At 39.1% G+C, this 23,534-nt stretch overlaps 1 protein-coding gene across 1 annotated transcript in view; it reads left to right on the forward strand.

Moving 5' to 3' along the window:
• vil1 (villin 1) overlaps positions 1–23,534 on the forward strand; it is an 82,699-nt gene that overhangs the window by 8,341 nt on the left and 50,824 nt on the right. The window contains exons 2-6 of the mRNA XM_071925682.1: positions 1,592–1,694; positions 1,813–1,887; positions 2,133–2,329; positions 14,784–14,892; positions 20,792–20,902. Of these exons, the coding sequence (XP_071781783.1) occupies positions 1,620–1,694; positions 1,813–1,887; positions 2,133–2,329; positions 14,784–14,892; positions 20,792–20,902 (567 nt within the window). The 5' untranslated portion in view covers positions 1,592–1,619. The remainder of the gene's footprint in view (positions 1–1,591; positions 1,695–1,812; positions 1,888–2,132; positions 2,330–14,783; positions 14,893–20,791; positions 20,903–23,534) is intronic.

The following is a 23,534-nucleotide window of genomic DNA, read 5'->3' on the forward strand; positions in this document are numbered from 1 at the left end:
GTCCCATACAAAGTTGATTCAATCTCCAAATTTTGCACGTCATACCTCTTTCACAGATTTTTGATATTCATAAATGTTTGGCCTTGACGCATGAATAACGTTGATGGTGAAGACGTACAAAGAGGAAGGAAGGCATAATTCCTGAATGCTTTCTTGGAGTAATCAAATTTAGTAAATAGGTTTCAAATCTCCTTCAGTACTAAGGAAACAAAAATTAACCCAATCAGCCAGATGGTGGTGCTATACCATGCAACTTTATGTTTTGGCATATAACTCTTAAACCGTAAGGCATACAATCAAAACTCCTAGAGAAACCAAATTTGCTACTCAGGCAACAAAAATTACACTGATTGGCCAGATGGTGGTACTATAACAAGCAAATCTAAGTTCTGGCCAGCAACTCCTGAACCGTAACAGCTGGAATCATTTTTTCCCCTCCACACAAATCCAGTTGTCCACTACTAATTATATGCGATACCTATTTTTTTGTGCCACATGGGTTGGACCCTACTAATGGCCACTTGTGACTATAATTATCATTATTATTATTGTATACTCAACATTAATTCATAAACGGTCACCAAGACAGTGCCAGGATGAATTTCATTTTTTTCTTTGCCATTGGGTTGCTCTCCTAGCCAACAGAGAAACAGTTGTGAAGTGTAGTTATGGTAGACAGACAGAGAGCAAACACGTCATTTTCGTTTATGGTAGCTTACACTGATTATTAAGGGACTTCCTGCATGTGTGCCAGCAGCTTTGCAGAATACACTCTTCTACCAGGCACTTTGACAAATGTTTTGTGTCACAGTGGAACCACTGAAAGCAATTATTGAGTATTGTAATGGTCACTGGTTGAGGGTTTCCAAAAACAGAGCACAGTTTCACTGTTTTTAATGAGGTATTGACAGCTTTTGAACAATTAGTCTCTGAAACCTAAAAGGAGAAAGCTATTTTCAGTGAATCCTTGTTTAATCAGCCATACAAATACAGATGGCTTTCAGGACAGAGTTGTAGGAGCAGTAGAAACTGATAGAAACTATATAAATGCTGTGAACTATAGAAGTCCCAGACAAACAAAAACTCCACCGAGAGTTAGGTCAGCATCACACAAAGTAGTATTGGTGCTGCTGCTAAAAATGTAAGGCCAACTCTGGATCAGTCTTTAAGTTTTTCAGAGTCCTAAGCTACCTCCACCTTTGAAATGCTGTAGCACTGTTCACTCGGGTTTTGGAGCGGGCTTTGTAGGCTTGGTTGCAGTATGTTCTTCCATGCTTGAACAAATGAAACTAAAAGAAGTTCTGAAGCAAGGGGGGGTGTGGAGAATTTCTACCAAAACAGCTTGGAATCCATTGAAGTAACAGTGGAGTGACTGGCATTGATCAAAAACACTTGCAAACCCCCGCTGATGTATTATGGTCATTTTGTGCAACAAACCAGTAAATTATTATTGATTGTTCCTTTAAGAAAAGGCAAGTATATATAAAATAAGGATTTCATGGTAAAAACTCACTAATTGCATAAGGGGTTCACAAGCTTTGAATCATGACTGTATTAACTACAACCCTCTAAACATTCCTTCTGGCCCTAGATATCTCAGCACAACTGGAACTGGAACCATGACCCATATCAAAACTGAAGTTTTAGAAGTCCTCAATAAAACTACGGCTGGTCTGCAAATATGGAGAATTGAGGTGAGAACAAGTTTGCCAGATCAAAATTTGCTTTACCCTACATTTGTGATATAAGAATAGGACACAATTATGTTCAAATAACTTTTAATGCATTTGTCATATGATTAATTTTGGTCAGGAGATGGAAATGGTGCCCTTTTCCCCTAAGGCATATGGAAATTTTTATGAAGAGGACAGCTATGTTATTCTTTATGTAAGTACCAAAGGTTTTCCTCATCATCAAAAAAATTTAAATTCTGTGAGAGAATTTATCATACCAGCATAAAGGCAAAATTACTTGATAATATACTATTTTTCCCAAACAATAATTCTGCTACTAGAGTAACAGAAAACTGATTAACAAGCAAGAAATAATAAAAAAGAAATTTTGACAATTACTGATTCTGTTGTCACATAACATGACTGTGTCTGTGGCCTCTTCATTGTGCCGTCATGTAGACAAATAAAGTGCGCAGCTCTTTCACCTATGACATCCACTACTGGCTGGGGAGGGGCTCCTCTCAAGATGAACAGGGGGCCGCAGCTATCTACACCACTGCGATGGATGAAGTCTTAGGTGGCATGGCTGTCCAGCACCGTGAGGTGCAGGGCTATGAGAGTGACACCTTCCGCGGATACTTCAAAAAGGGACTTATGTGAGCAAATACACATGCACACATGCCTCCAATTCATAATATTCATTAGGCACCTGTCTCATGAAGCAAGTTCAACATAGTCAGGGTATCTTTGCAATTGCTGGCTTCACAAAACCAAACAATGGCAATCCCAGCTAAGTGGTCTAACGAAGATGGTTATCAATTTGTTCTGTCAACCCAGAATTTTTCAATTCAGCTTTGAGCATGTTCACCATAAAAGGGGCAGGGTTTGTAACAAATAGCCAATGGCATGAAACATGGACAGATCCAAAGCAGCATATTAAGATATAAAATAAGACTTTATTGATCCCAATGGGGAAATTGCAGCAGCAAAAGTAGTAGGATTCAGAAGGGAAAGGAATTAGAAAATGATCACACCACTAGAATATAAAAATAAGCAATAATAGTACCACTAAAAACATATTTGCATTGGCCACGCCCACATCACTAATCAAATTTTACATTTTGACAAATGCTTGCGCCAAGAGCATGTGTACCAAATTTCATTAAATTAGGTTCACTTGATTAAGAGACACAATGGCCGAGGCTCTATAAACGACAACACCACCCAGGAGTTACTTTCTCTCTACTTTTTACCGGCTCTATAGGAGGAGAGCAGTGTTCAAGCACCCAAAGGAGGATAAGTTGTGCAATAAAGCAATAAATTTATTACAGCAACCCACAGGCTGACACGGACGCTTGACCACAAGCTACTGAGCCAGTGCACTGCTAGCTATTAGCAAAATACAGTGGAAACTGGAAACAAACAAAGCACCAAAACAGTGACTGGCTTGTATGAGGAAATTAAGTATTTAATATTTTAATATGTGAATTCATTCATAATATTGTATAAAGTTTAGATAGATAGATTGGACAGTCCTGTCTTGCATGTTACCACTATCTGCCATATTGATTAGTTTCACACTGTTCAATCTAAGCAACTAGTCTGCATTCAAACTGCCTCTGTTTTCTTCCTGGTTTGGTTGAGGCGCCATCTTTCTGCCGTAAGTCAGTACAGCCAGTTGCCACGGTCCGGGGACACAGAGAATGAACAGTCTGAAAGGAATACATAGGCTAAACCAATTTTATCTGTGATGGTCTAATTTTTCTACTGACAAACCTTTATGGTATCAAAATAAATTTGAGGATGATATAATCAGATACAAATTTTACACATAGGGGCTTTAATTACATTTGCAAACCATCTTTTGTTTAAAGTAGTCAATCAGAACAGTTATGCTTGATCACATTTGGTGGAGAGTGCCGTCATCTCAAAGGCAATATCCTTGCTTAGCGTCGGTGGGACAAATCGCCCTTCATCTTCCATCCTGTTTTGCATAACTTATTGTATGCCTGCTTGGTATCCAATAGCTTCGTCTGTATCCCCAAGTCGGTCAGCCCCTCTGCAGCTTCCCTTGTAGAGTGAAACATCCGCACTTCACTCTCCATTAACACTAAACCTTTGCATATCCCCGTTTTCAGTGTTTTCCTTCCTTCTGTAAATTCTAATATTGTTTCTTCTTACTCTTGATTCTAGCTCATTTTTCAGAAAGGTATTGCTGGTTTTTCAAGGAGAATGAAAGCAACCTTTCCACAGTGACACACTTGTCTTCCAGCTCTCCTACATGGCTCTCTGCCATTTTGAGTCTGTTGTCTAGAAGGTGGATTGCGTCCTTCACATCTTATATTTTACCTTCAATCTTTATAAAACATTGTTCCACTTTTTCAAAACCAGTGTTCATGTCTAAGTGTCTAAGTTTTTTAAACCCTGCTAGGACAGTGGTGAGTTCGGACATCTTATCTCCTTGTTTGTCCTTCATCTGGTCTTGAAAACTATTCTATTTGCTGCCCTTCCTCGTGGTCATGTCTTTAAAGCGACAACAATTAGCTGAATCATCCCCTGTCCCTTATTTAACAAAATTAAAGGACGATAATTTAAACTTAGTACATTAATTACATTGACGCCACACTACCAACCTCACGCAGCCATGCTAACGCCCCGGCAGAAACTTGGGGCAGAAAGCCTTGCCCTGTTCAGCCTTGTACCAAGGCCAAGATGGCTGCTGAGGGTATGGGTGGTTTGTTAGGCTCCACTCTTATCCTTTTATCCTGCTTCTCCCTGCTACTACTCGCTGCTTTAGCCATTGCTTTTAAACAAATACTCACCAGTACAAGGACAAGCCTAAAACAAAGAGGTAATTCGGACAATAAGCACAGAGATAATGGAAATGTTTGCTCACTGCTGCTTTGCTGTTGGCTTTTGCTGGTGCCACTTGGATAATGCTTTAATGCGGACAATGAGGAAAATCAAACGTCAAAAATTGCCAACTACTTTGCTTCCTTGAATGAAAGGCCGAGATTGAATTTCCTCGGACATGGATACCTTGTAATTTACTCAATCACCAGGCAAAACGGATATTCCCTTGGCACACCAAACAAACAAAACACTCGGAGAAGAGGCAAGTGGTATGCTCCCAGTATACTACTGATCCTGATCTTATTATCCGGCGACGTACAATGAAACCCTGGCCCATCAACCAACCATTCACCGGAGCAGACACTGGCAGGTGGGCTGACCGGGGGTCGGCTGGGCGTGGGCCTCGCTGGAGCAGCATCCTTTGCTGGGGTGGCGGACTCGGTTGGAGCGGCGCGCTTTGGGGCTGCGCGTGGATCGATCGGAAGGACGGACTCACTGCTGGGCCTGTCTGAACTGCTTGCGTCGGACGCGCTTCATGTTGCGACTGACCGACGAGACCTCAGTCCACCTGTCAGCACGGTTTTCCACCCAGAGGGACATGAACTGTCTGGTGAGTCTGAACAACCATACTCTCACAGGCGACCCAAACCTACAGAGCGGGTGATGTCCGTAGCTAACGGGATTCCTAAACCACACTGTGAAAAAGGTATCCAATCAGCACGAAAACAACATGAATTTAGATTTTTCCAGACTGTAAATCATGCAACGGTGATATGGGACTCTATGTCTAAACCTAAAGGTATCCTGGGTGGACACTTGAACATTCGGAGTATAATATCAAAAGGAGATCAAATTCAACATCTACTGACGGACTCTAATTTAGACTTTCTAGCTCTGAGTGAAACCTGGCTTAACTGTAATATCGCAACCAGCATGTAGTAGAGGAACTAAGGCCCCTAAAAGTTGAGATACCCCTACCCGAGGTAGAACAAAGCACAACCATGTTTTTTCATAACTTTAATATGTCTAGTTTTTGAAATGGATGGTTGTATAAAAATATTTTACTGCAAAATTAGTTTATTTGGTTGATGTTTGGATCCTCCCCAAAACCGAAAATAGTGAAAATTTAGGCTTCTCCAAAAGGGACAGCGTCTGCCTTATCACATGTATCTCTGGAAATAATGATCAGAATGTCACCAAATTTGGACTGGATGTTCACAGACAGTTATTGCATACAAAAAAGCAAAGATTTCATCAATACCTTTGTCCATCTTTGAAATGTATACACTTAAACACACATGAATTATAGGCGGAAATTGAATAGGAAATTAAAAATCCAAAAGGTATGTATATATATGTCTGTCATTATTAAAGTAAGGAGACCGATCACCAAAAAATGTCATTTATATGTACCAAAGACTGTTATCTTATCATAAAAGTAGGTTATTTGACTATTCACTTCACCCTCTGATGTCACCAGCCCCTAACAGGTAACTAGTGCAGCCAGCACTTCAAACAGACAAATACAATGGGGCCCTATTGGTGTAAATATGTGAAGAGAAGGACACAAACCATAGATTAAAGCCAAAAACTATATACATTTAATGCAAACAGGTTCAATAGACATTTCTTTATCATTTTAAATACACTCTTTCTATATATTTTAATGTTTTCTTTGAATAACACTGACAATATACTGTATGATGATAATATGAGCCTACAGGCTGCATGACACAATATTTTCCAAATGATTTAACTGAAAATTTTGACTGAATGAATTGGAAAAATCAAAGATGAATCATAAATTGGATCCTAAATGAATAATCAATTATATACAGTATAGAAATACAATATGACCCAACATTTTAAGTTCTAGGGTGCAACTATGCTGTCATCCACAATTCTGTTACGGCACTCTAGAAAGTCACAGGCACAGAATTCAATGCATGGCAAGCCAGCTGCAAAACAAGGACATTTCTTCTGTTGACTGCATTGTTTGTCCTTGCAGTAGAGATGTGTTAGATCTCGCACTTCTTGTGGTGCTGCTGCCTTTTCATACATCACTGGTTCCATGACTCCTTCCGTCAACCTCCAGCCTTTCCCCACAGGACTCCAAAGCACTGGTTTTTTGTGATGGCTGTGGCACCAAACAGCAGTTTGGTACATGGCTCTTAGTACATGCTGCCTAAACGAATCTTCAGTTGGGGGCAGTTGAGAGGCAGGCATGTCTGAGGTGGATGCCAGTACATACCTCAACTCATCCAGAGTGGTACACTGATCCCCTTTCTCGTTCTTCTTGTGGCCATACAAAATGAGTGCTTTTTTGTATGCAATAACTGTCTGTGAACATCCAGTCCAAATTTGGTGACATTCTGATCATTATTTCCAGAGATACATGTGATAAGGCAGATGCTGTCCCTTTTGGAGAAGCCTAAATTTTCACTATTTTCGGTTTTGGGGAGGATCCAAACATCAACCAAATAAACTAATTTTGCAGTAAAATATTTTTATACAACCATCCATTTCAAAAACTAGACATATTAAAGTTATGAAAAAACATGGTTGTGCTTTGTTCTACCTCGGGTAGGGGTATCTCAAAAACTAAAGCCTTTTTTGGGGATTTGTTCCTCTACTAATGATCGATGTTCCCGGCTATATTTGTCACAGAAAGGATAGATCATCTGGCAGGGGAGGGGGCATATTGTTTTATGTCAGAGACACTTTTAAATGTAACGAAATCAAACTGGACACTTCCTTAGAATGTTTAGCCTTAAATGTAGTACTGTCCCCCAAGATGAATTTTAACATTGTAATGCTGTATAATCCACCATCACATGACATCTCATTTTATCATGACTTAGAAGAATTGCTTAAACTGTCAAATTTTCGCTCTGAATCTCTCTTTTTTGGAGACTTCAATATAAACTGGTTAGATAAAAGTTGCAAACAAAAGTTGAAAATGATATTGTCAAAACATAATTTTCAACAGATGGTAAAGGGTCCAACAAGAATCACTCAAATGAGTAAAACCATGATTGATCTGATAGTCACAAACAGACCCGAACGAGTCACAAGGACGTATAATTTATTAACGGGCCTTTCTGACCATAATATGACCCTGATTGCCAGAAAACTAACAAAACAGCGTCTACCAATTTTTATGAATGAACATAAATCAGGGAATGCAGTCACAGAACTGATTGAGAAATATACACAAATCTTTAAATGCAAGCGAAGAAGAGTCTCTTTACCCTGGCTGAATAATGATATTCGCCAGTTAATGAAAAAAAGAGATCTTGCACTGAAAAAGTCACTGTCCACCAAAATGAATATGGATCTCCTTATCTTTAAGAGTCTGAGAAATATGGTAGTAAGGGAACTGCGCAAGGCAAAAACCACATACTTTACGCAACTGATTGCGGAATCTGAAGGAAATAGCACCTCTCTCTGGAAACGCCTAAATACAACAGAGCTGGAAGTAAATGGAGTGATTAGCACTGACAGTACAGAAATTGCAAATTAATTTAATAATTACTTCATTCAATCAGTGGAGGAGCTTGCTGAAAATTTTGAACCAGTAAAATTACCACAGGTTATTATGACAGATTCATCGCAATCTTTCTATATTAAGGAGGTTGACCAAGAGAAAGTGGGTAAAATCATCAACAAATTAAGTAACTCAAAGGCAAAGGATCTGTTTGGGTTGGATACTGCTCTTATTAAAACATACAGCTCCACCCTGATCAAACCTTTAACGCATCTGATAAACCTTTCCATCAGAACTGGTAAATTCCCACAAAGCTGGAAAACAGCGATCATCACGCCAATTTTTAAGGCTGGAGCACCAGAACAAGTAGGTAATTATAGACCGATTTCTATTCTACCCGTTTTCTCAAAGGTCTTGGAAAAAGTTATTGCAGAACAACTGGTTGACCACCTTGAAAGCATTGAACTTATTTATTCTAAACAATTCGGATTTAGGCCAGGGTATTCAACGGAAATGGCCAACTGCTACCTCACTGAAAACATCAAGAGCTCACTAGACAAGGGTAATGTAGTGGCAGTGGTGTTTTTAGACCTTAAAAAGGCTTTTGACGCCGTGAACCATGACATACTTCTGAACAAACGTAGCACCTTTAATTTTTCAGAGCAAGCAACCGGTTGGTTTGCATCATATCTCAAATGTAGAGAGCAATGCGTTAAAATCAATGCAAAACATTCAATCCCCCGACGATCCAGAATGGGTATTCCACAAGGCTCGATCTTGGGGCCTCTGCTTTTCAGCCTATACATAAATGATTTACCAACATGCTGTAAAAGAGCTGGTTGTCAAATGTACGCTGATGACACAATCATTTATGTATCAGCTAAAACCCCTTGTGTAGCAGCAGAGACATTAACAAACGAAATGGAGGGTATATCCCAATGGCTCAAAAACAATCATCTAATCCTGAATCTTAAAAAGACTGTGTCAATGTGTTTTTCCATGAGAAGGAAAGCAAAAGATAAGCTTACAATTAAAATAGATCAAGAGGAAATAAAGGAAGTCAGTGATTTTAAATTCTTAGGTGTCATTTTGGACTCCCAACTTAAATTTGATAAACACGTTAAAAAGCTATGCAAGACAGTAAAGACAAATCTGAACTGCTTTAGAATGATAAGACATTACATACCCCTTAAGGCAGCTCAACTGTTCATGCATGCCATGATATTTTCACATTTATCCTATTGTGTAACTGTATGGAGCGAGGCTTCACAGTCAACTGTCAAACCAGTTACATCACTATACAAACAAGCACTGAAAATAATGGATCAAAAACAAATGAAATGGCACCACTGTATAATTCTGAAAAAGTACAAGTTGCTCAGTTATGACAGCTTTATCAAGTTTTCTTTTATCAAATTGATTTTCAAATGTGTGAACAATCTCACCCCAGCTGTACTTTGTCCATATGTCACAAAAACAAACACCAATAGAATCACCACTAGGGGATCAGCAAATGGCAACTGCAGGGTGGCACAGCACAAAACTACTTTCGGTCAGTCATCTTTTTCAGTAAAAGGGATACATTTTTGGAATGCCCTACCAACAGAAATAAAAACACAAACTAATCTGAAAACGTTTAATGAAAAGGTGAAAGACTGGCTGAAACAAAACCAAACCTGCGATCATTGATCATTGATCATGCACTTGTGCACGCACACATGCACATGGACATGTACACACAGATCGAGGAACAGACACACATAGACAAACATACATACATACTCATAAAGACCACATGCATGCATGTACACGGACATACACATCTACAAACATTATGCACATACACATACTGTATATTACCATGAATTAGGGAACATACACACGTGCACACATACACTTATGCAACACATGTAAAATGATTGTAATGTGATGTAAATATTGTAATTTTTGTATGATCATGTCACACGTATGAGAATGTCACAACTTATTATGTGTTCAATTAACTAATGTACTTTTGGTAATGATGATATGTTATGACCATTTTTAAGTAGAAAAGCCTAACCAGGGACAGGGGTTGCAAATTAGCCTTGGCTAGAAATCCCATATGCAAAACATCTGTATCATGTTATTGTAACCTGTTACAATGTTTGTTTTGCATTGTCCCTGACAAATAAACAAATAAATAAATAAATAAATTGTTGCAACCGCATACTACCACATAATACTGCTTACAACTATACAACCACATACTACCGCAAACTACCGCATAATACTGCATAATACTGCATAATACTGCATACAACTATACAACCGCATACTATCGCATAATATTGTATACTACTGCATACTACCGCATAATACTGCATAATACCACATACAACTATACAACCGCATAATACCGCATACTACCGCATACTACCGCATACTACCGCATACAACTATACAACCGCATACAACTATACAACCGCATATTACCGCATAATACCGCATAATACCGCATAATACCACATAATACCGTATACTACCGTATACTACCGCATAATACCGCATAATACCGCATACTACTGCATACTACTGCATACTACTGCATACTACTGCATAATACCGCATAGTAAAGTTAGTAAGTAAGTAAAGTTTATTTATATAGCACCTTTCACAGAGCAAAGTCACAAAGTGCTTCACAGGAGTAAAATAGTTAAAATAAGACCATCAAATAGTAAGAAACAATAAAACATAAAAACAAAGGACATAAAAACACACAGAAATACAGACACAAGAGGCTAGACAAAGGCCAGTCTGAACAGATGAGTCTTCAGCTGCTTTTTAAAAGTGTCAACAGAGACCGCAGATACCAAGAAGGGTCTGGCGGTCATACACCCAAGCAGCGGATACATCAGGTACAAACAGGTGCGCTAGCAACACAACGACACATAGGACAGGTAGGACCACACTGGATGGGCGGGCAGTGGCAAAGCCAAACACAGGCGCCATCATGCCGGAAGTAGGAGTGTGCCCTAATTGAAGCCTCTCCACCTAATTTAGTTTTTTCACAAGTTGCGCATGCCACTAAGAAGGGTGAGGGTTTCGCACTAGTTCATGAATCAAACCATCCACTTAGTCCCAAAACTAATATTACATTTTCATCATTTGAGGTGTTATTAATGTCTTCATCGCTACCTACCCGTCAGCGTGCCTTGCCTTTCTACATTGTAATTCTTTATCGCCCCCCTGGAGCTTACTCTCTTTTTCTGGATGAATTTTCACGATTCATATCATGCTGACCATGTAATTATCATTAGATATTTTAATATTCATTTTAATGACAAGTTCTGCTCCCACAACAGAGCTTTTACATCTCTTATTGAAATCTTTGATTTTACTCAAGCTGTCACTGAACCCACTCATCGCAATGGTAACACCATTGATTTTGTTTTGGTCCGTGGTCTCTCTGTTCAAGATTTATCAGTGTCCCCATCTGCTCCATCAATATCCGATCACTGCCTTATTCAGTTTACGGTGTTGATTCCCCTCGCCTCAAGTAACCACTGTCCTTCTTTTAGTCATTGTATTGATACTGCAGCCAAAGCGGCTCTTAAATCCTCTCTTCCCATCGTTCTCACCCCCTTCAATAATTATCTAGGTTCTCTTGACAGTTTTACCAACGGGTTTAATGACGCTCTACACAATGTGATAGATTCTGTCGCCCCCTTAAGGGCCAGAAAGCACACATCCCAGAACATCACCCCGTGGTTCAACAATACTGCCAGGGCTCATAAGCGAACATGCAGAAATGTAGAGCAAACTTGAAGTATTTCACATGGCCTGGGATGACTCCCTGCTCTGGCAAGCGAAAAATGTATATTACTCCAACCTGATAGCTAACGATAGGAACAATCCCAGATTTTTATTTGATACCATCGCCAAGCTCACCAAAACCGTTCCCCCTGCCCCTACCTCCTTTCTTAGTGCTGTCGACTTTATTAACTTTTTTGATGGAAAAATTTAGTAAATCAGAGAAGAGATTAAGGGTATGACCTTACCTCTCTCTCTGACTCTTCCTCATTCTGCCCTACACACGTTCACCACTTTTCAAGCCAGCAGCACCCTAATGAAATTTGACACAGTTACCTGGGACACTTTTGCTAAACTGGTTACTAGTTCCAAATCCACCATGTGTCTCCTAGACCCGATCCCTGCCAACCTATTTAAAGAGCTACTCCCAATATTAGGAGGTCCACTCCTCCATATAATCAATGAGTCTTTTAACACTGGCATTGTTCCTACAACCTTCAAAACAGCTATAGTTAAACCTCTACTCAAGAAACCAAATCTAGACTCACACATTTTAGCTAACTACAGGCCGATTTTTAACCTCCCTTTCATGTCGAAACTGTTGGAAAGAGCTGCCTCTAGTCAGCTCATAGCCCATCTGTCCAGAAATAATCTTTTTGACAGTTTTCAGTCTGGATTTAGATCTCATCACTGTACAGAAACGGCACTGACCAAAGTATTAAACAATCTATTAATTGCCATGGACTCAGATCAAACATCTGTTTTGCTGCTCCTTGACCTGAGTGCTGCCTTCGAAACTGTGGACCATGCTATCCTCTTAGATCGCTTAAAAAACTATGTTGGTATCAAGGGGCTGGCACTTGACTGGTTTCGTTCCTACCTATCTGACAGAACACAACGTGTGGTACTTAACAACTCCATGTCTGACTACTCAAGCGTCAGACATGGTGTCCCACAAGGCTCAGTTCTTGGTCCGCTACTTTTTTCTGTGTACATGCTACCCCTAGGGTACATATTCAGAAAGTTTGGCATAAACTTTCATTGTTATGCTGACGATATGCAAATCTACCGCCCTGTAACAGCCAATGACTCCTCCAACCTTCTGAATCTAGAGAACTGCTTACCTGAAATCAAAAACTGGATGTGTAGAAACTTATTGCTCTTAAATGCCAGTAAAACTGAGATGTTGCTGGTTGGTCCAGCCAAACATAGGTCTCTGTTCTAAGATGTAACCATAAACCTTGATGGCTGCTTAATTTCCCAAAAGCGGACAGTCAGGAATCTAGGAGTAGTCTTTGATCCCTCTCTATCCTTTGAACCACACATTAAAAACATCACTAAATCTGCCTTCTTCCACCTACGCAATTTAGCTAGGATTCGCCCAATTCTGTCATTGGCGGATGCTGAAACCCTAGTACATGCATTCATAACATCAAGAATAGATTACTGCAATGCACTCTTCTCCGGCCTACCTTCAACTACAACAAAGAGTCTTCAATTAGTCCAGAATGCAGCAGCTAGAGTCCTAACCAGAGCAAGGAAGTTTGACCATATAACACCAACACTTATATCCCTGCAACATAAGCTGCTGTTCACTCATTGTCACTTAACTTTCATCTTGCGTTTAAATCTTGGAAAAAGAAATTCATGATACTTTGTATTAATTAGAGTTAGTTAATTTGTAGTTTGTTTTGGGGTTGTTCAGTGTCATTTGAGGTAGTCTGTGGTATGCTTTGAGGTTGTTTTGGGTCTTGCAGAATCTTACATCAGAGTCAGTGTCAGATCCTCTGAGACATTGCGATTAGTTTAGAGTTTAGAGGTTTGTTATGTACAATTACATCCAGTGATAAATATAATAAAGATGAAAGTCATGGCCAGGTTGAAATTTGTTTAAGTCAAGTTAAAGCTTAAATTGGGCATTTGGAAACATTTTAAACCCCAAATGTTTGTAAAATACAACACTGAAAGAGCAATATTACAAACACACTCACACCTCTTTTCTAGAATTTAAAATGCGGTATTATGCGGTATTATATGGTAGAATGTGGTAGTATGCGGTTGTATAGTAGTATGCGGTTGTATAGTAGTATGCGGTAGTATGAGGTAGTATGCGGTTGTATAGTTGTATGTGGTAGTATGTGGTAACATGTGGTTGTATAGTTGTATGCAGTAATATGCGGTAGTATGTGTAAGACCTTCCGGTCACAGGATGGTGTCAACAATGAACATGTCCTGCAACAAATAAATAAAAATACAAATAAATCAAATGTCTTCATAGCAAAATAAACCACAATTCACACTTCACTTTCTACACCGATTACATCATGTCAGTTTTCCAGTGTAAAGTGAATCAACCATCTTATATCTCTATATATTTTCGATAATATTACTTTATACCTCAGTATGTAAACTGGATAACTTCACTTTATATCTCAATATGTATAGTGGATAACTTCACTTCATATCTCAGTACGTATGCTGTATTAAACCACCACATTAAATCATATCTAATCAACTACATTTACATTTACTCACTGTATTCATATTAAAATACTAGACTACTGCTACTGAACCTAGTACAAAGGGAATGAGCAAGCTAGCTAACAAACCTACAAAGCTAAGTAACTGGATGTCCTCCTACACCAACCTAATGGAGGCCTTGGTAAGTGCATTGTAAACATACATTAACACATTCAACTTGCAAGTTTCAAGTGTACAGGAGCATATCTTGTCACCAGCCTTATTTTCTAAAGAACAAACTACGAGATTTATGTAACCCCCTCATTAACACAGGAAAAGTTAGCGTGACTTTTATACCTTTGATTACTAACGAGGATCTAACATTCCACCCACGGCATAAAAACGTAAAACGCACAATTTTACACTCCCACAATGTTGACACATCCATGCCTCATACATGAAGCATCCATGGTTTATAACTGTCATCATGGTCATCATCTGATGCTATTTTTCCACAGCTACAAGAGGGGTGGTGTCGCCTCTGGAATGAAGCATGTAGAGACCAACACCTACAACATAAAACGACTGCTCCATGTCAAGGGACGAAAGAATGTAGCGGCAGGAGAGGTGAGGGGAAACAACCTCAGATTCTCAGCTAAGTTCCACATACTGGCCTAATTTACTAATCTGCCCCTTTTTTGGTTGTACATTTGTATGTAAAATGTAGCAGTGTCAACCACCAGGGGGAAACATTCATGATTGCTGTTCAAATGTTAGTGGGTGCATAGCAGAGTTGTAGTCGAGACACCATACTTCGAGTCTGAGTCAAGTCTCAAGTCACCAGTGCTCAGGTCGAAATCCAAGTCCGAGTCACATAAGGGTTTGAGTCTGAGTCCAAATCCAAGTCTCCAAGTGTCATATTAGCCAAAAAACGTTAGGTTACTTGTGTAACCACGGTTCTCTGAGTAGTGAGATGCCTCACTATGGGATACGCCCCTATGCATATCTTCAGAAGCATTTATTCCACTACGCCAGCCCTGAGTGACTGGCAGTCGTGATGCATGCGTCAGGAACCTCCTCCTATGTATAGGGCTGACACTGCATCACTCGTCATTCAAGAGGGCACACCTCTTCTCCCTTCACCCCAGTAGCAAGAAGGGCGGTCCGGTGAGACATCTCACTCATGCTACTCAGAGAACCGGGGTTACGCAAGTACCCTAAAGTTCTCTTTAATAACATTTGTTTCGATGTCTCACTATGGGATATGGGGTATTGCCAGACAAGCTTATCTCAAAGACTGACCACCAATACTCAGGTGTTGGATCACCCCACCTGCTCCGCCTCAGAACCAACGCTCAGAACAGCATGAGCAATAGTCGGGGCAGTAACATCCAACTTATAAAACCTCGCAAACGTGAGAGGCGAGGACCAGCTAGCTGCAGCGCATATATTTTGAATAGAGACCACTCTAAACAGAGCCCAAGAGGTAGCCAAAGCTCTGGTAGAATGTCCGCGTAAACCAGCCGGGGCCTGGAGACCCACGCTCAAATAGGGCAGTGCATTAGCCCCCGCAATTCAGTGAAAAAGCCTCTGCTTTGTGACAGGCTTACCCTTGCAGGGCACAGCCCAAGACACAAACAACTGGTCCCCTTTCCTGAAACTTTCAGTTCTATCCAAATATGCACTTAAAGTGCGCACCGGGCACAACAGGTGCAGCCGTGGCTGCTCCGGAGAGCTAAACGGTAAGCAGTGATAAGCAAAACATTATGATGTCACAGTGAAGTTGACCTTTGAACTTTTGGATATAAAATGTCATCACTTCATCATTTTATCCTATTAGACATTTGTGTGAAATGTTGTCATAATTAGCGTATGAATTCTTGAGTTATGGCCAAAAACGTCTTTTGTGAGGGCACAGTGACCTTGACCTTTGACCTTTGACCACCAAATTCTAATCCTTGAGTCCAAGTGGATGTTTGTGCCAGATGTAATGAAATTCCCTCCAGGCGTTCCTGAGATATCGCGTTCATGAGAATGGGACGGACGTGAGGTCACAGTGACCTTGACCTTTGACCACCAAAATCTGATCAGTTCATCCTTGAGTCTAAGTGGATGTTTGTGCCAAATTTGAAGAAAGGCGTTCCTGAGATATCGCGTTCACGAGCATGGGACGGACGGACGGATGGACAACCCGAAAACATAATGCCTCCGGCCACGGCTGTCGCCAGTGCGGAGGCATAAAAAAATGCTGCCCACTAATCTACACTTTCCCAAAGCCAAAAACCCAAATCAAAACCTTTTTATCTACTATTTCATGTACAATGTCACCAACATCAAATTCTGAACCTGCCGTCCAAAAACGATACGCTACCAAGATCACCATGTTAGCCTACTGAATCAACCAAGTAAAGTCAGGCTAACGTTAAATAGTATTGAATCACCACCAGTGGACTCTTCGGCGACGTTCTTGATGATCTTTGAGTAATGTTAACTTTAATGTTCAATTTCAATTTTAGAGAGATAAGATGAGACAGTCCTATGACATTATGTCTGTGTGTGTGTAGCCAGGTGAGAGACATAAAACCTACGATGAACGATGAACGAGAGTCGAAAGAGTGGGTTGGCTCCACATGATTCTCGTTCACTCTATGTATACACATAGGAGAGCTGTGAGCAATGTCTACCCAGTCTACCCAGTACCGCTAGAAGCCAGTCTACACTCATGAAAGTGGACAGCATAGTGTCTTTCTTTTTTTAATTTTATTTAGTGCAAACTTAACAGATCAAAGAAGTCAAAGGCAAAAACAGACAAAGTCATACAAAACATGCAAAAACAAAAACCGCATGAACTGATGGAAAGACAATGGATTGTAAATATGATATGTAAATCTGGTGGTTGGGCAGTTTTTTTTTAGTTTTTTTTTTTAGTGTCTTTCAATCAATGAGAACCGTGCCATGCGTGTAGATGTAAGAATCAAGTGCATGTATTTCTCGTTCACTTGTCGACCTATATAACATTACAACAGTAGGAAATGCTACAAGTGAGTATAAATAAAAAACAACACAAAAATGAAACAGGAAATATTAGAGATTTAAATCGTTAAGCCAACATTTGGAACGTAATTAAATTTGTAGCGGAGGAACGCATTTCAATTTGAGGTGGTGTAACGTAATTCAATTAGTCCTTAACCTTAATTTCACATAATATGTGTCCACAGCACATAAATCAGCATTTCAGAGTTTGTGTTGCGTATTTGTGTGAGATCATGTTGCTTCTGCTATTTCCCCCGCCTTCCGCCTATGCTTGCAGCACAGGCGGGACTCACAGTTTCATTTTCTCAACCTGCTCACAGCTCTTCTTGTTCGCAAAGAGACTCAATTCTTGAATGGCTGTATGTGACGCTGCAGAGCCGTGAACGAATGACTCATTTGGCAGAGTGAATGCTGATTCCCAGTTCCTTATGAAGAGTCGTTTGCCACAAACGCAACAGCACGTCTCTGCTTTGATAAGACAGCCAATGAGGAAAGGCGGCTAATGAGAAAACAATCTTGGGTTATCTTGAAACATGCTACCTACATTTAGAAATCAAAATAATGTATTTGACGTTTAAATCATAAGTTAATAATGGTCAAGTCCGACTCAAGTCTTAAATCAAGTCATTGCCATCCAAATCAAAGTCCAGGAAAATACTAGTCTGGGACTCCAGTCCTACATCTCTGGTGCATGGTTGTTTATGCAATGAGGTCATTAAAATGTATGGTAACCCTTCATTTTACAGGTCCCTGACAACGTATGAACTATTCCTAATTATAAGTTAACAAAAAAATGTGGCTGCGTTATTTGATCTTAAATGATGTTATTGTCTCACTGGACTAACTTACCATTTAGTTATTGCACTGTTAATTACTAACAAGGTATGAAAATGTGAAAATATGAAAACAATAATTATACAACAACATTTTTGTGTTCATATGTATTTACATGGTACCGGACCTGTAATATGAAGCAGGTCTATTTTCTATAATTCAATAGTAATTTATATGTATTTACATAGTACCAGACCTGTAATAGGAAGCGGGTCTATTTTCTACAGTTCAATAGTAATTCATATGTATTTACAAGGTACCTATAAGGGGGGCTGCCACTGTTAATTACTAATAATTAACAGTGGCAGGCAGTCCAACGAGCACTTAAAACATTATCTGTATAATTTTTATGGGGGCTTCTATTAAGGGGTTCAATGTCTGAAGTTTATTTGCTTGTCCTTGAATCAAGGTATCTGATTGTTGAGTTGGAATGCTGGCGTTAATTACTAATAATTAACAGTGCAATAACTAAATAGTCCAGTTAGACAAGACATCATTAGACATCATTTAAGATCAAATAACGCAGCCACGTTACTGTGTAATATTTATTTTTTTGTTAACGTCTAATTAGGAATAGTTCATACATTGTTAGGGACCTGTAAAATGAAGGGTTACCAATATTGTAACACTTGAAATTTGAATTATTAGTTAACAGTTAATAAAGCCTTTAAACGTGATATGAAGGCCATGTTCATTACTGTTAATGTCCAATACTACAGAAACCTAAAGCCTAAATTGAGAAGCATGAATAATTTCTACATTGCTGTTTACATTTAGGTTCATTGTGCAAGGCGCATATGCAAATCAAATGCACTATGAAAAGATTGCATCATAAGCGAGTCACAACAATAAAAATGACTCGGACACTGCTAATATGCACATATCTTTGCCATTTGCCTAAATTACGAGCTTCATGCCTTGTGAAAACTTAAACACAGCAGTACAAGTGTAAACTGTCTTTTGCATGATTTATGAACAAGTTAATGTGTACTCTAACCCTGTATTATCCAGGGTGACTTACAATGAGTGCAACAATAGCATAAGCTCAATTTGGAAGGATCTGCAAGGATCTCAGCCATAGTGTTAGAGATGAGGGCTGAAGCAAGAGAAACTACTCAAGTCACAGTCCACACAGTCTCAGTAGAATGAGCCTGAAACCAGACTGGTTGGGGTCCACCTGACTACAATCACTTATACTAAAACACATCTGGAGGTAAAATTTCGGTAACACTTTCTATGACGCCCATGTCTATAATGCATTATAAACATACTTATAATGCGTTATAATCTGCTTATAGCACTGTATAATTATAGTTATAAGCACCCATAAATATTCGTAATGCTATTTAACAATAATCATAACACATTATAAAGCATTTTATAATGACTTATAAGGTCAAGTATCATAATACTTCATAATTGCTGGTCACTCACAGATTTTTTTTGCAAGGATCATCGTGTATTATAATTCTCAGAGTTGTAATACATTATAATAATTTTATAATGCATTATAATCACTGTAATAATGCATTATAATGTGCACCTGAGTTATGATGAACCTGGAAAACCAATAAACAAACCATTAATCATTATACATAGAGGTATGGTGATACAAATTAGTTATGATCTGCAGACCAAGGAAACCCCTGACCTACCTTTGGACAGTGTCCCATGACTATGTAGTCTAATTGCTTTGCTCATTATTCATTGAAGAACATAGTGCAAGTCCTGTGTATAAGAAGTCTGATGAGGACATCTAGACGGTTAGAAGGGGGAGGGTGTAGCCCTGTTGAAGTTTGTTTATATAAAATGCTTTATAATGTATTATGATTATTGTTATAAAGCATTATGAATATTTATGAGTGCTAATAACTATAATTATACAGTGCTATAAGCAGATTATAACGCATTATAAGTATGTTTATAATGCATTATAGACATGGGCGTCATAGAAAGTGTAACCAAAATTTCAAAACATATGCACTCAAGGAGAATGTCCACTAAACAGAGAACACTTGCAAAGCATGGTGATGTTTCCTATTCATTTGAATGAGAGCAGGCATGGAAATTTTGTGGAGGATTGTGGGAAGGTGAGTGTTGAAAAATTCCAAACATACTTGTGAGAGGGTGGCACCAAAAGCTGAGCTTAAGTGGACTTTATGCAAATTTCAGCCATTTGGAGCAAGTGTTAACAAATACAACGGCGTTCACTTGATCGATATGTGTACATGAAATGTCCCCATCGAAGTTCTGCCTGTCATCTACCACAGATCACATGAAGGAAAAGCAATTTGTATGTATGTATAAGCAAAGTGACATTCATTCGAGAATTCTTTTGGAATAGGAACTATACCACCAAATTTGCCTGCTCCCATTTCAACCTGATATCCTGAAATTTTTGTGAAATTTGCAAATATGTGCTCCATACACAAAAAGTGAGAGAAATGCATGTTCCTACCACAAAAGGGTTACATGAAGGAGGCACTAGAAACAGGAAGTAGTCTGACACTGAAATAGAAAGGTAAGGGCGTGATAGGTGCTTATTGCCTGCTATCACATAGCAGCACCTGTGTCAACTTATTACAGACTGCATCTGATACCAAATGTATTCATCATTCATTTGTAATTGCCTTTCCCATTGCCAAACAACTGTCTGCAGGTGGACATGAGCTGGAACAGCTTCAACAAGGGAGATGTCTTCCTGTTAGATCTAGGCAACCTCATTATCCAGTGGAATGGGCCCAAGAGCAATCGCTTGGAGAGACTCAAGGTAAGCCTATTTGGACTAAATAATATGGACATTTCATGCTGTCTTATTGTCCAATACCATGGTTCTAAAGCCATAGAGAATACATTTAGACTATATATATTCAAAGTGCTTTTCTGCTGAAAGACTAATTACATGGAAAAAAAGATAAATAAACAAACAAATAAATAAACAAACAATCTTTAACAAATATTATTAAGAGTCATGTAATCTACATGCAATTAATTTGTTTCAGCATTTGTATTTACTTTCTTTTTTTTAACATTCTTTTTTTTTTATTGCACATTATTACAAATATCAGTAAAGACAAATAACAACTAGGATGCTGTCGGGGGCCGACAGCAAGGGTATATCCCCGAAATTCTCCAATCCTCGAAGGCCCCATTAAGTCAAATGTAATAAAAAGCCATTCAATAATCACACATTAAGACTCTAGGGTTAATCTTCCCAATTATCTTGGTTGTATGTCCCAACTATTTTTATTTCGCCAAATAATAATGTTTTTCCTTCTGGGCTAATCTTAATAATAATAAAGCCTGCATACCGTAACTATTTTTATATCACAAATTAATAAAGTGAACCCGTTAATTATATTATTATTACTCCTAAACACTCCAAAATGAATGGATATAATCCTCTAGGGATGGTCTCCCCAATAATACATGGTATGTACCTTAACTATTTTTGTTAACACTCAAGAATAAACTTAACAAATTAAATATAGCCGCTAGCGGCGATGGCTGGGTTCATGCCAGTACAGCAGCCAGAGCTGAAACGTGGAAGTTTGCATTAAGATTACTGTCACTTTTGTCATATTAGGCTGTTGAGCCATCAGGCCCCAAGCTATCAAATTCTGATACTGAAGAATGTAATAGCAAGTTAGAAGGTGTCAATATCCAACTTCGTATTGGCTTTACTGTGTCTAGCTGTACACTCAAAATGCTGTTGTTGGGCAAAATCTGGTCAGATCTGTATGGAAATTGGTGTGCATGTTCCACTTACAGGTTGGCACATGATTGCCAAGTTTCATAGCGATTGGTGAAATTCAAATTATTGACCAATCATTCCTACTGAATGTGACCTCCAGATCATGCTCCCAGACTGGCTTCAAAGCATCATATGACGATGAACAGGTATTCGACAGAAAAGCATATCAATTGAAAGGTCTCAGTGAGATCTTTTCAGTGCCAAAAGGACACAACTGAAATCATGACCCATAAGTTTTAATTAAAAAAAAACTGAAAGCCATAACAGTAAAAGTAGGGTTTTGTTTGCTGCCAAAAGGGCGTAACTGCACTTACACCCTTTGGACACCAAGCAAAACCCCACTTTTGACACTGAACAAGCATTGTGGGTAGAGGATTCTAACAGCACTTAGGTCAACTCAAAATGTATGCTAATGTAAGTAATGCTAGCATGGTAGCATGATCACATCATTATATCCCCAAAATGAGTTTCGGGGATATTATGGATTCACCCCACCCGCTGCCGCGTCCGCCGCGTCCGCCGCGTCCGCCGCGTCCGCCAGAGATCCTTTGTGTGAACGTGATAACTTGAACAAGAATCTTTTCAAATTTGGTATGGACATTAGATGACCCCTAGAGGAATTCAATTCAATTCAATTCAAATTTATTTGTATAGCACCATCTCATACAAAAGCAGTTCAATGTGCTTTACATAAAAACAGAATAAAACAGCAAAAATGTGCAAATAAACAGAAACATCCATGCATACATACACATAAAAACACATATACATCCACACATACAAACAAACATAATGTACAAATACAGTGTGTTCATTTAAGAAAATGCTCGAGTGAAAAGGAAGGTCTTTAGTTTGGTTTTGAAAGAACACAGTGTTGGAGCAAGTCTAAGATCAGTAGGCAAACTGTTCCATTCTTTAGGTACATAAATACTGAATGCCATCTCACCAGACTTTGAAAGTGCTCTAGGCACATGGAGGAGATTTCCACCTTGTGACCGGAGAGATCTGCTGGAGTTATAAACTGACAGCATGTCTGAGATGTACTGTGGAGCCAGACCAGCAAGTGCTTTGTAAACCAACAGAAGGATTTTGAATTGTATTCTGAAAACAACAGGTAGCCAGTGAAGGTTCCGGAGGACTGGAGTTATATGGTCTGATCTTTTTGTCCTGGTAAGAACTCGTGCAGCTGAGTTCTGGATAAATTGTAATCTATGGATTGTTTTGTTTAAAAGACCGATAAACAGAGAATTGCAATAATCCAGCCTGCTCATGACAAATATGATGTTGATATGATCCTTAAAGCTGAGTTCGCCATCCATGGTTACTCCTAGGTTTTTAATCTGGTCACTTGTTTTTAGTGATGTGGACTCCAGGTACTCGCAGACTAGCTGTCTCTGGGCTTTAGCACCCACAACCAAAATCTCAGTTTTCTCCCTGTTCAGCTGAAGGAAGTTTGCTGCCATCCAGTGGTTGATTTCTTCCAAGCAGCTGACTACACTGAAGAAAACACACTAATGGTCCGACAGTGCAACATCGTTGACAGCACTTACTCTGATATCAGTACCCATGGAAATGACAAGGTCAAGTATGTATCTGTGCTGATGAGTTGGCTCCTCAGGAAGAACTGTATTGATTTTGATGTGTTTAT

The sequence above is a fragment of the Centroberyx gerrardi genome, chromosome 10 (assembly GCF_048128805.1).
Source record: "Centroberyx gerrardi isolate f3 chromosome 10, fCenGer3.hap1.cur.20231027, whole genome shotgun sequence".
Lineage (NCBI taxonomy): Eukaryota > Metazoa > Chordata > Actinopteri > Beryciformes > Berycidae > Centroberyx > Centroberyx gerrardi.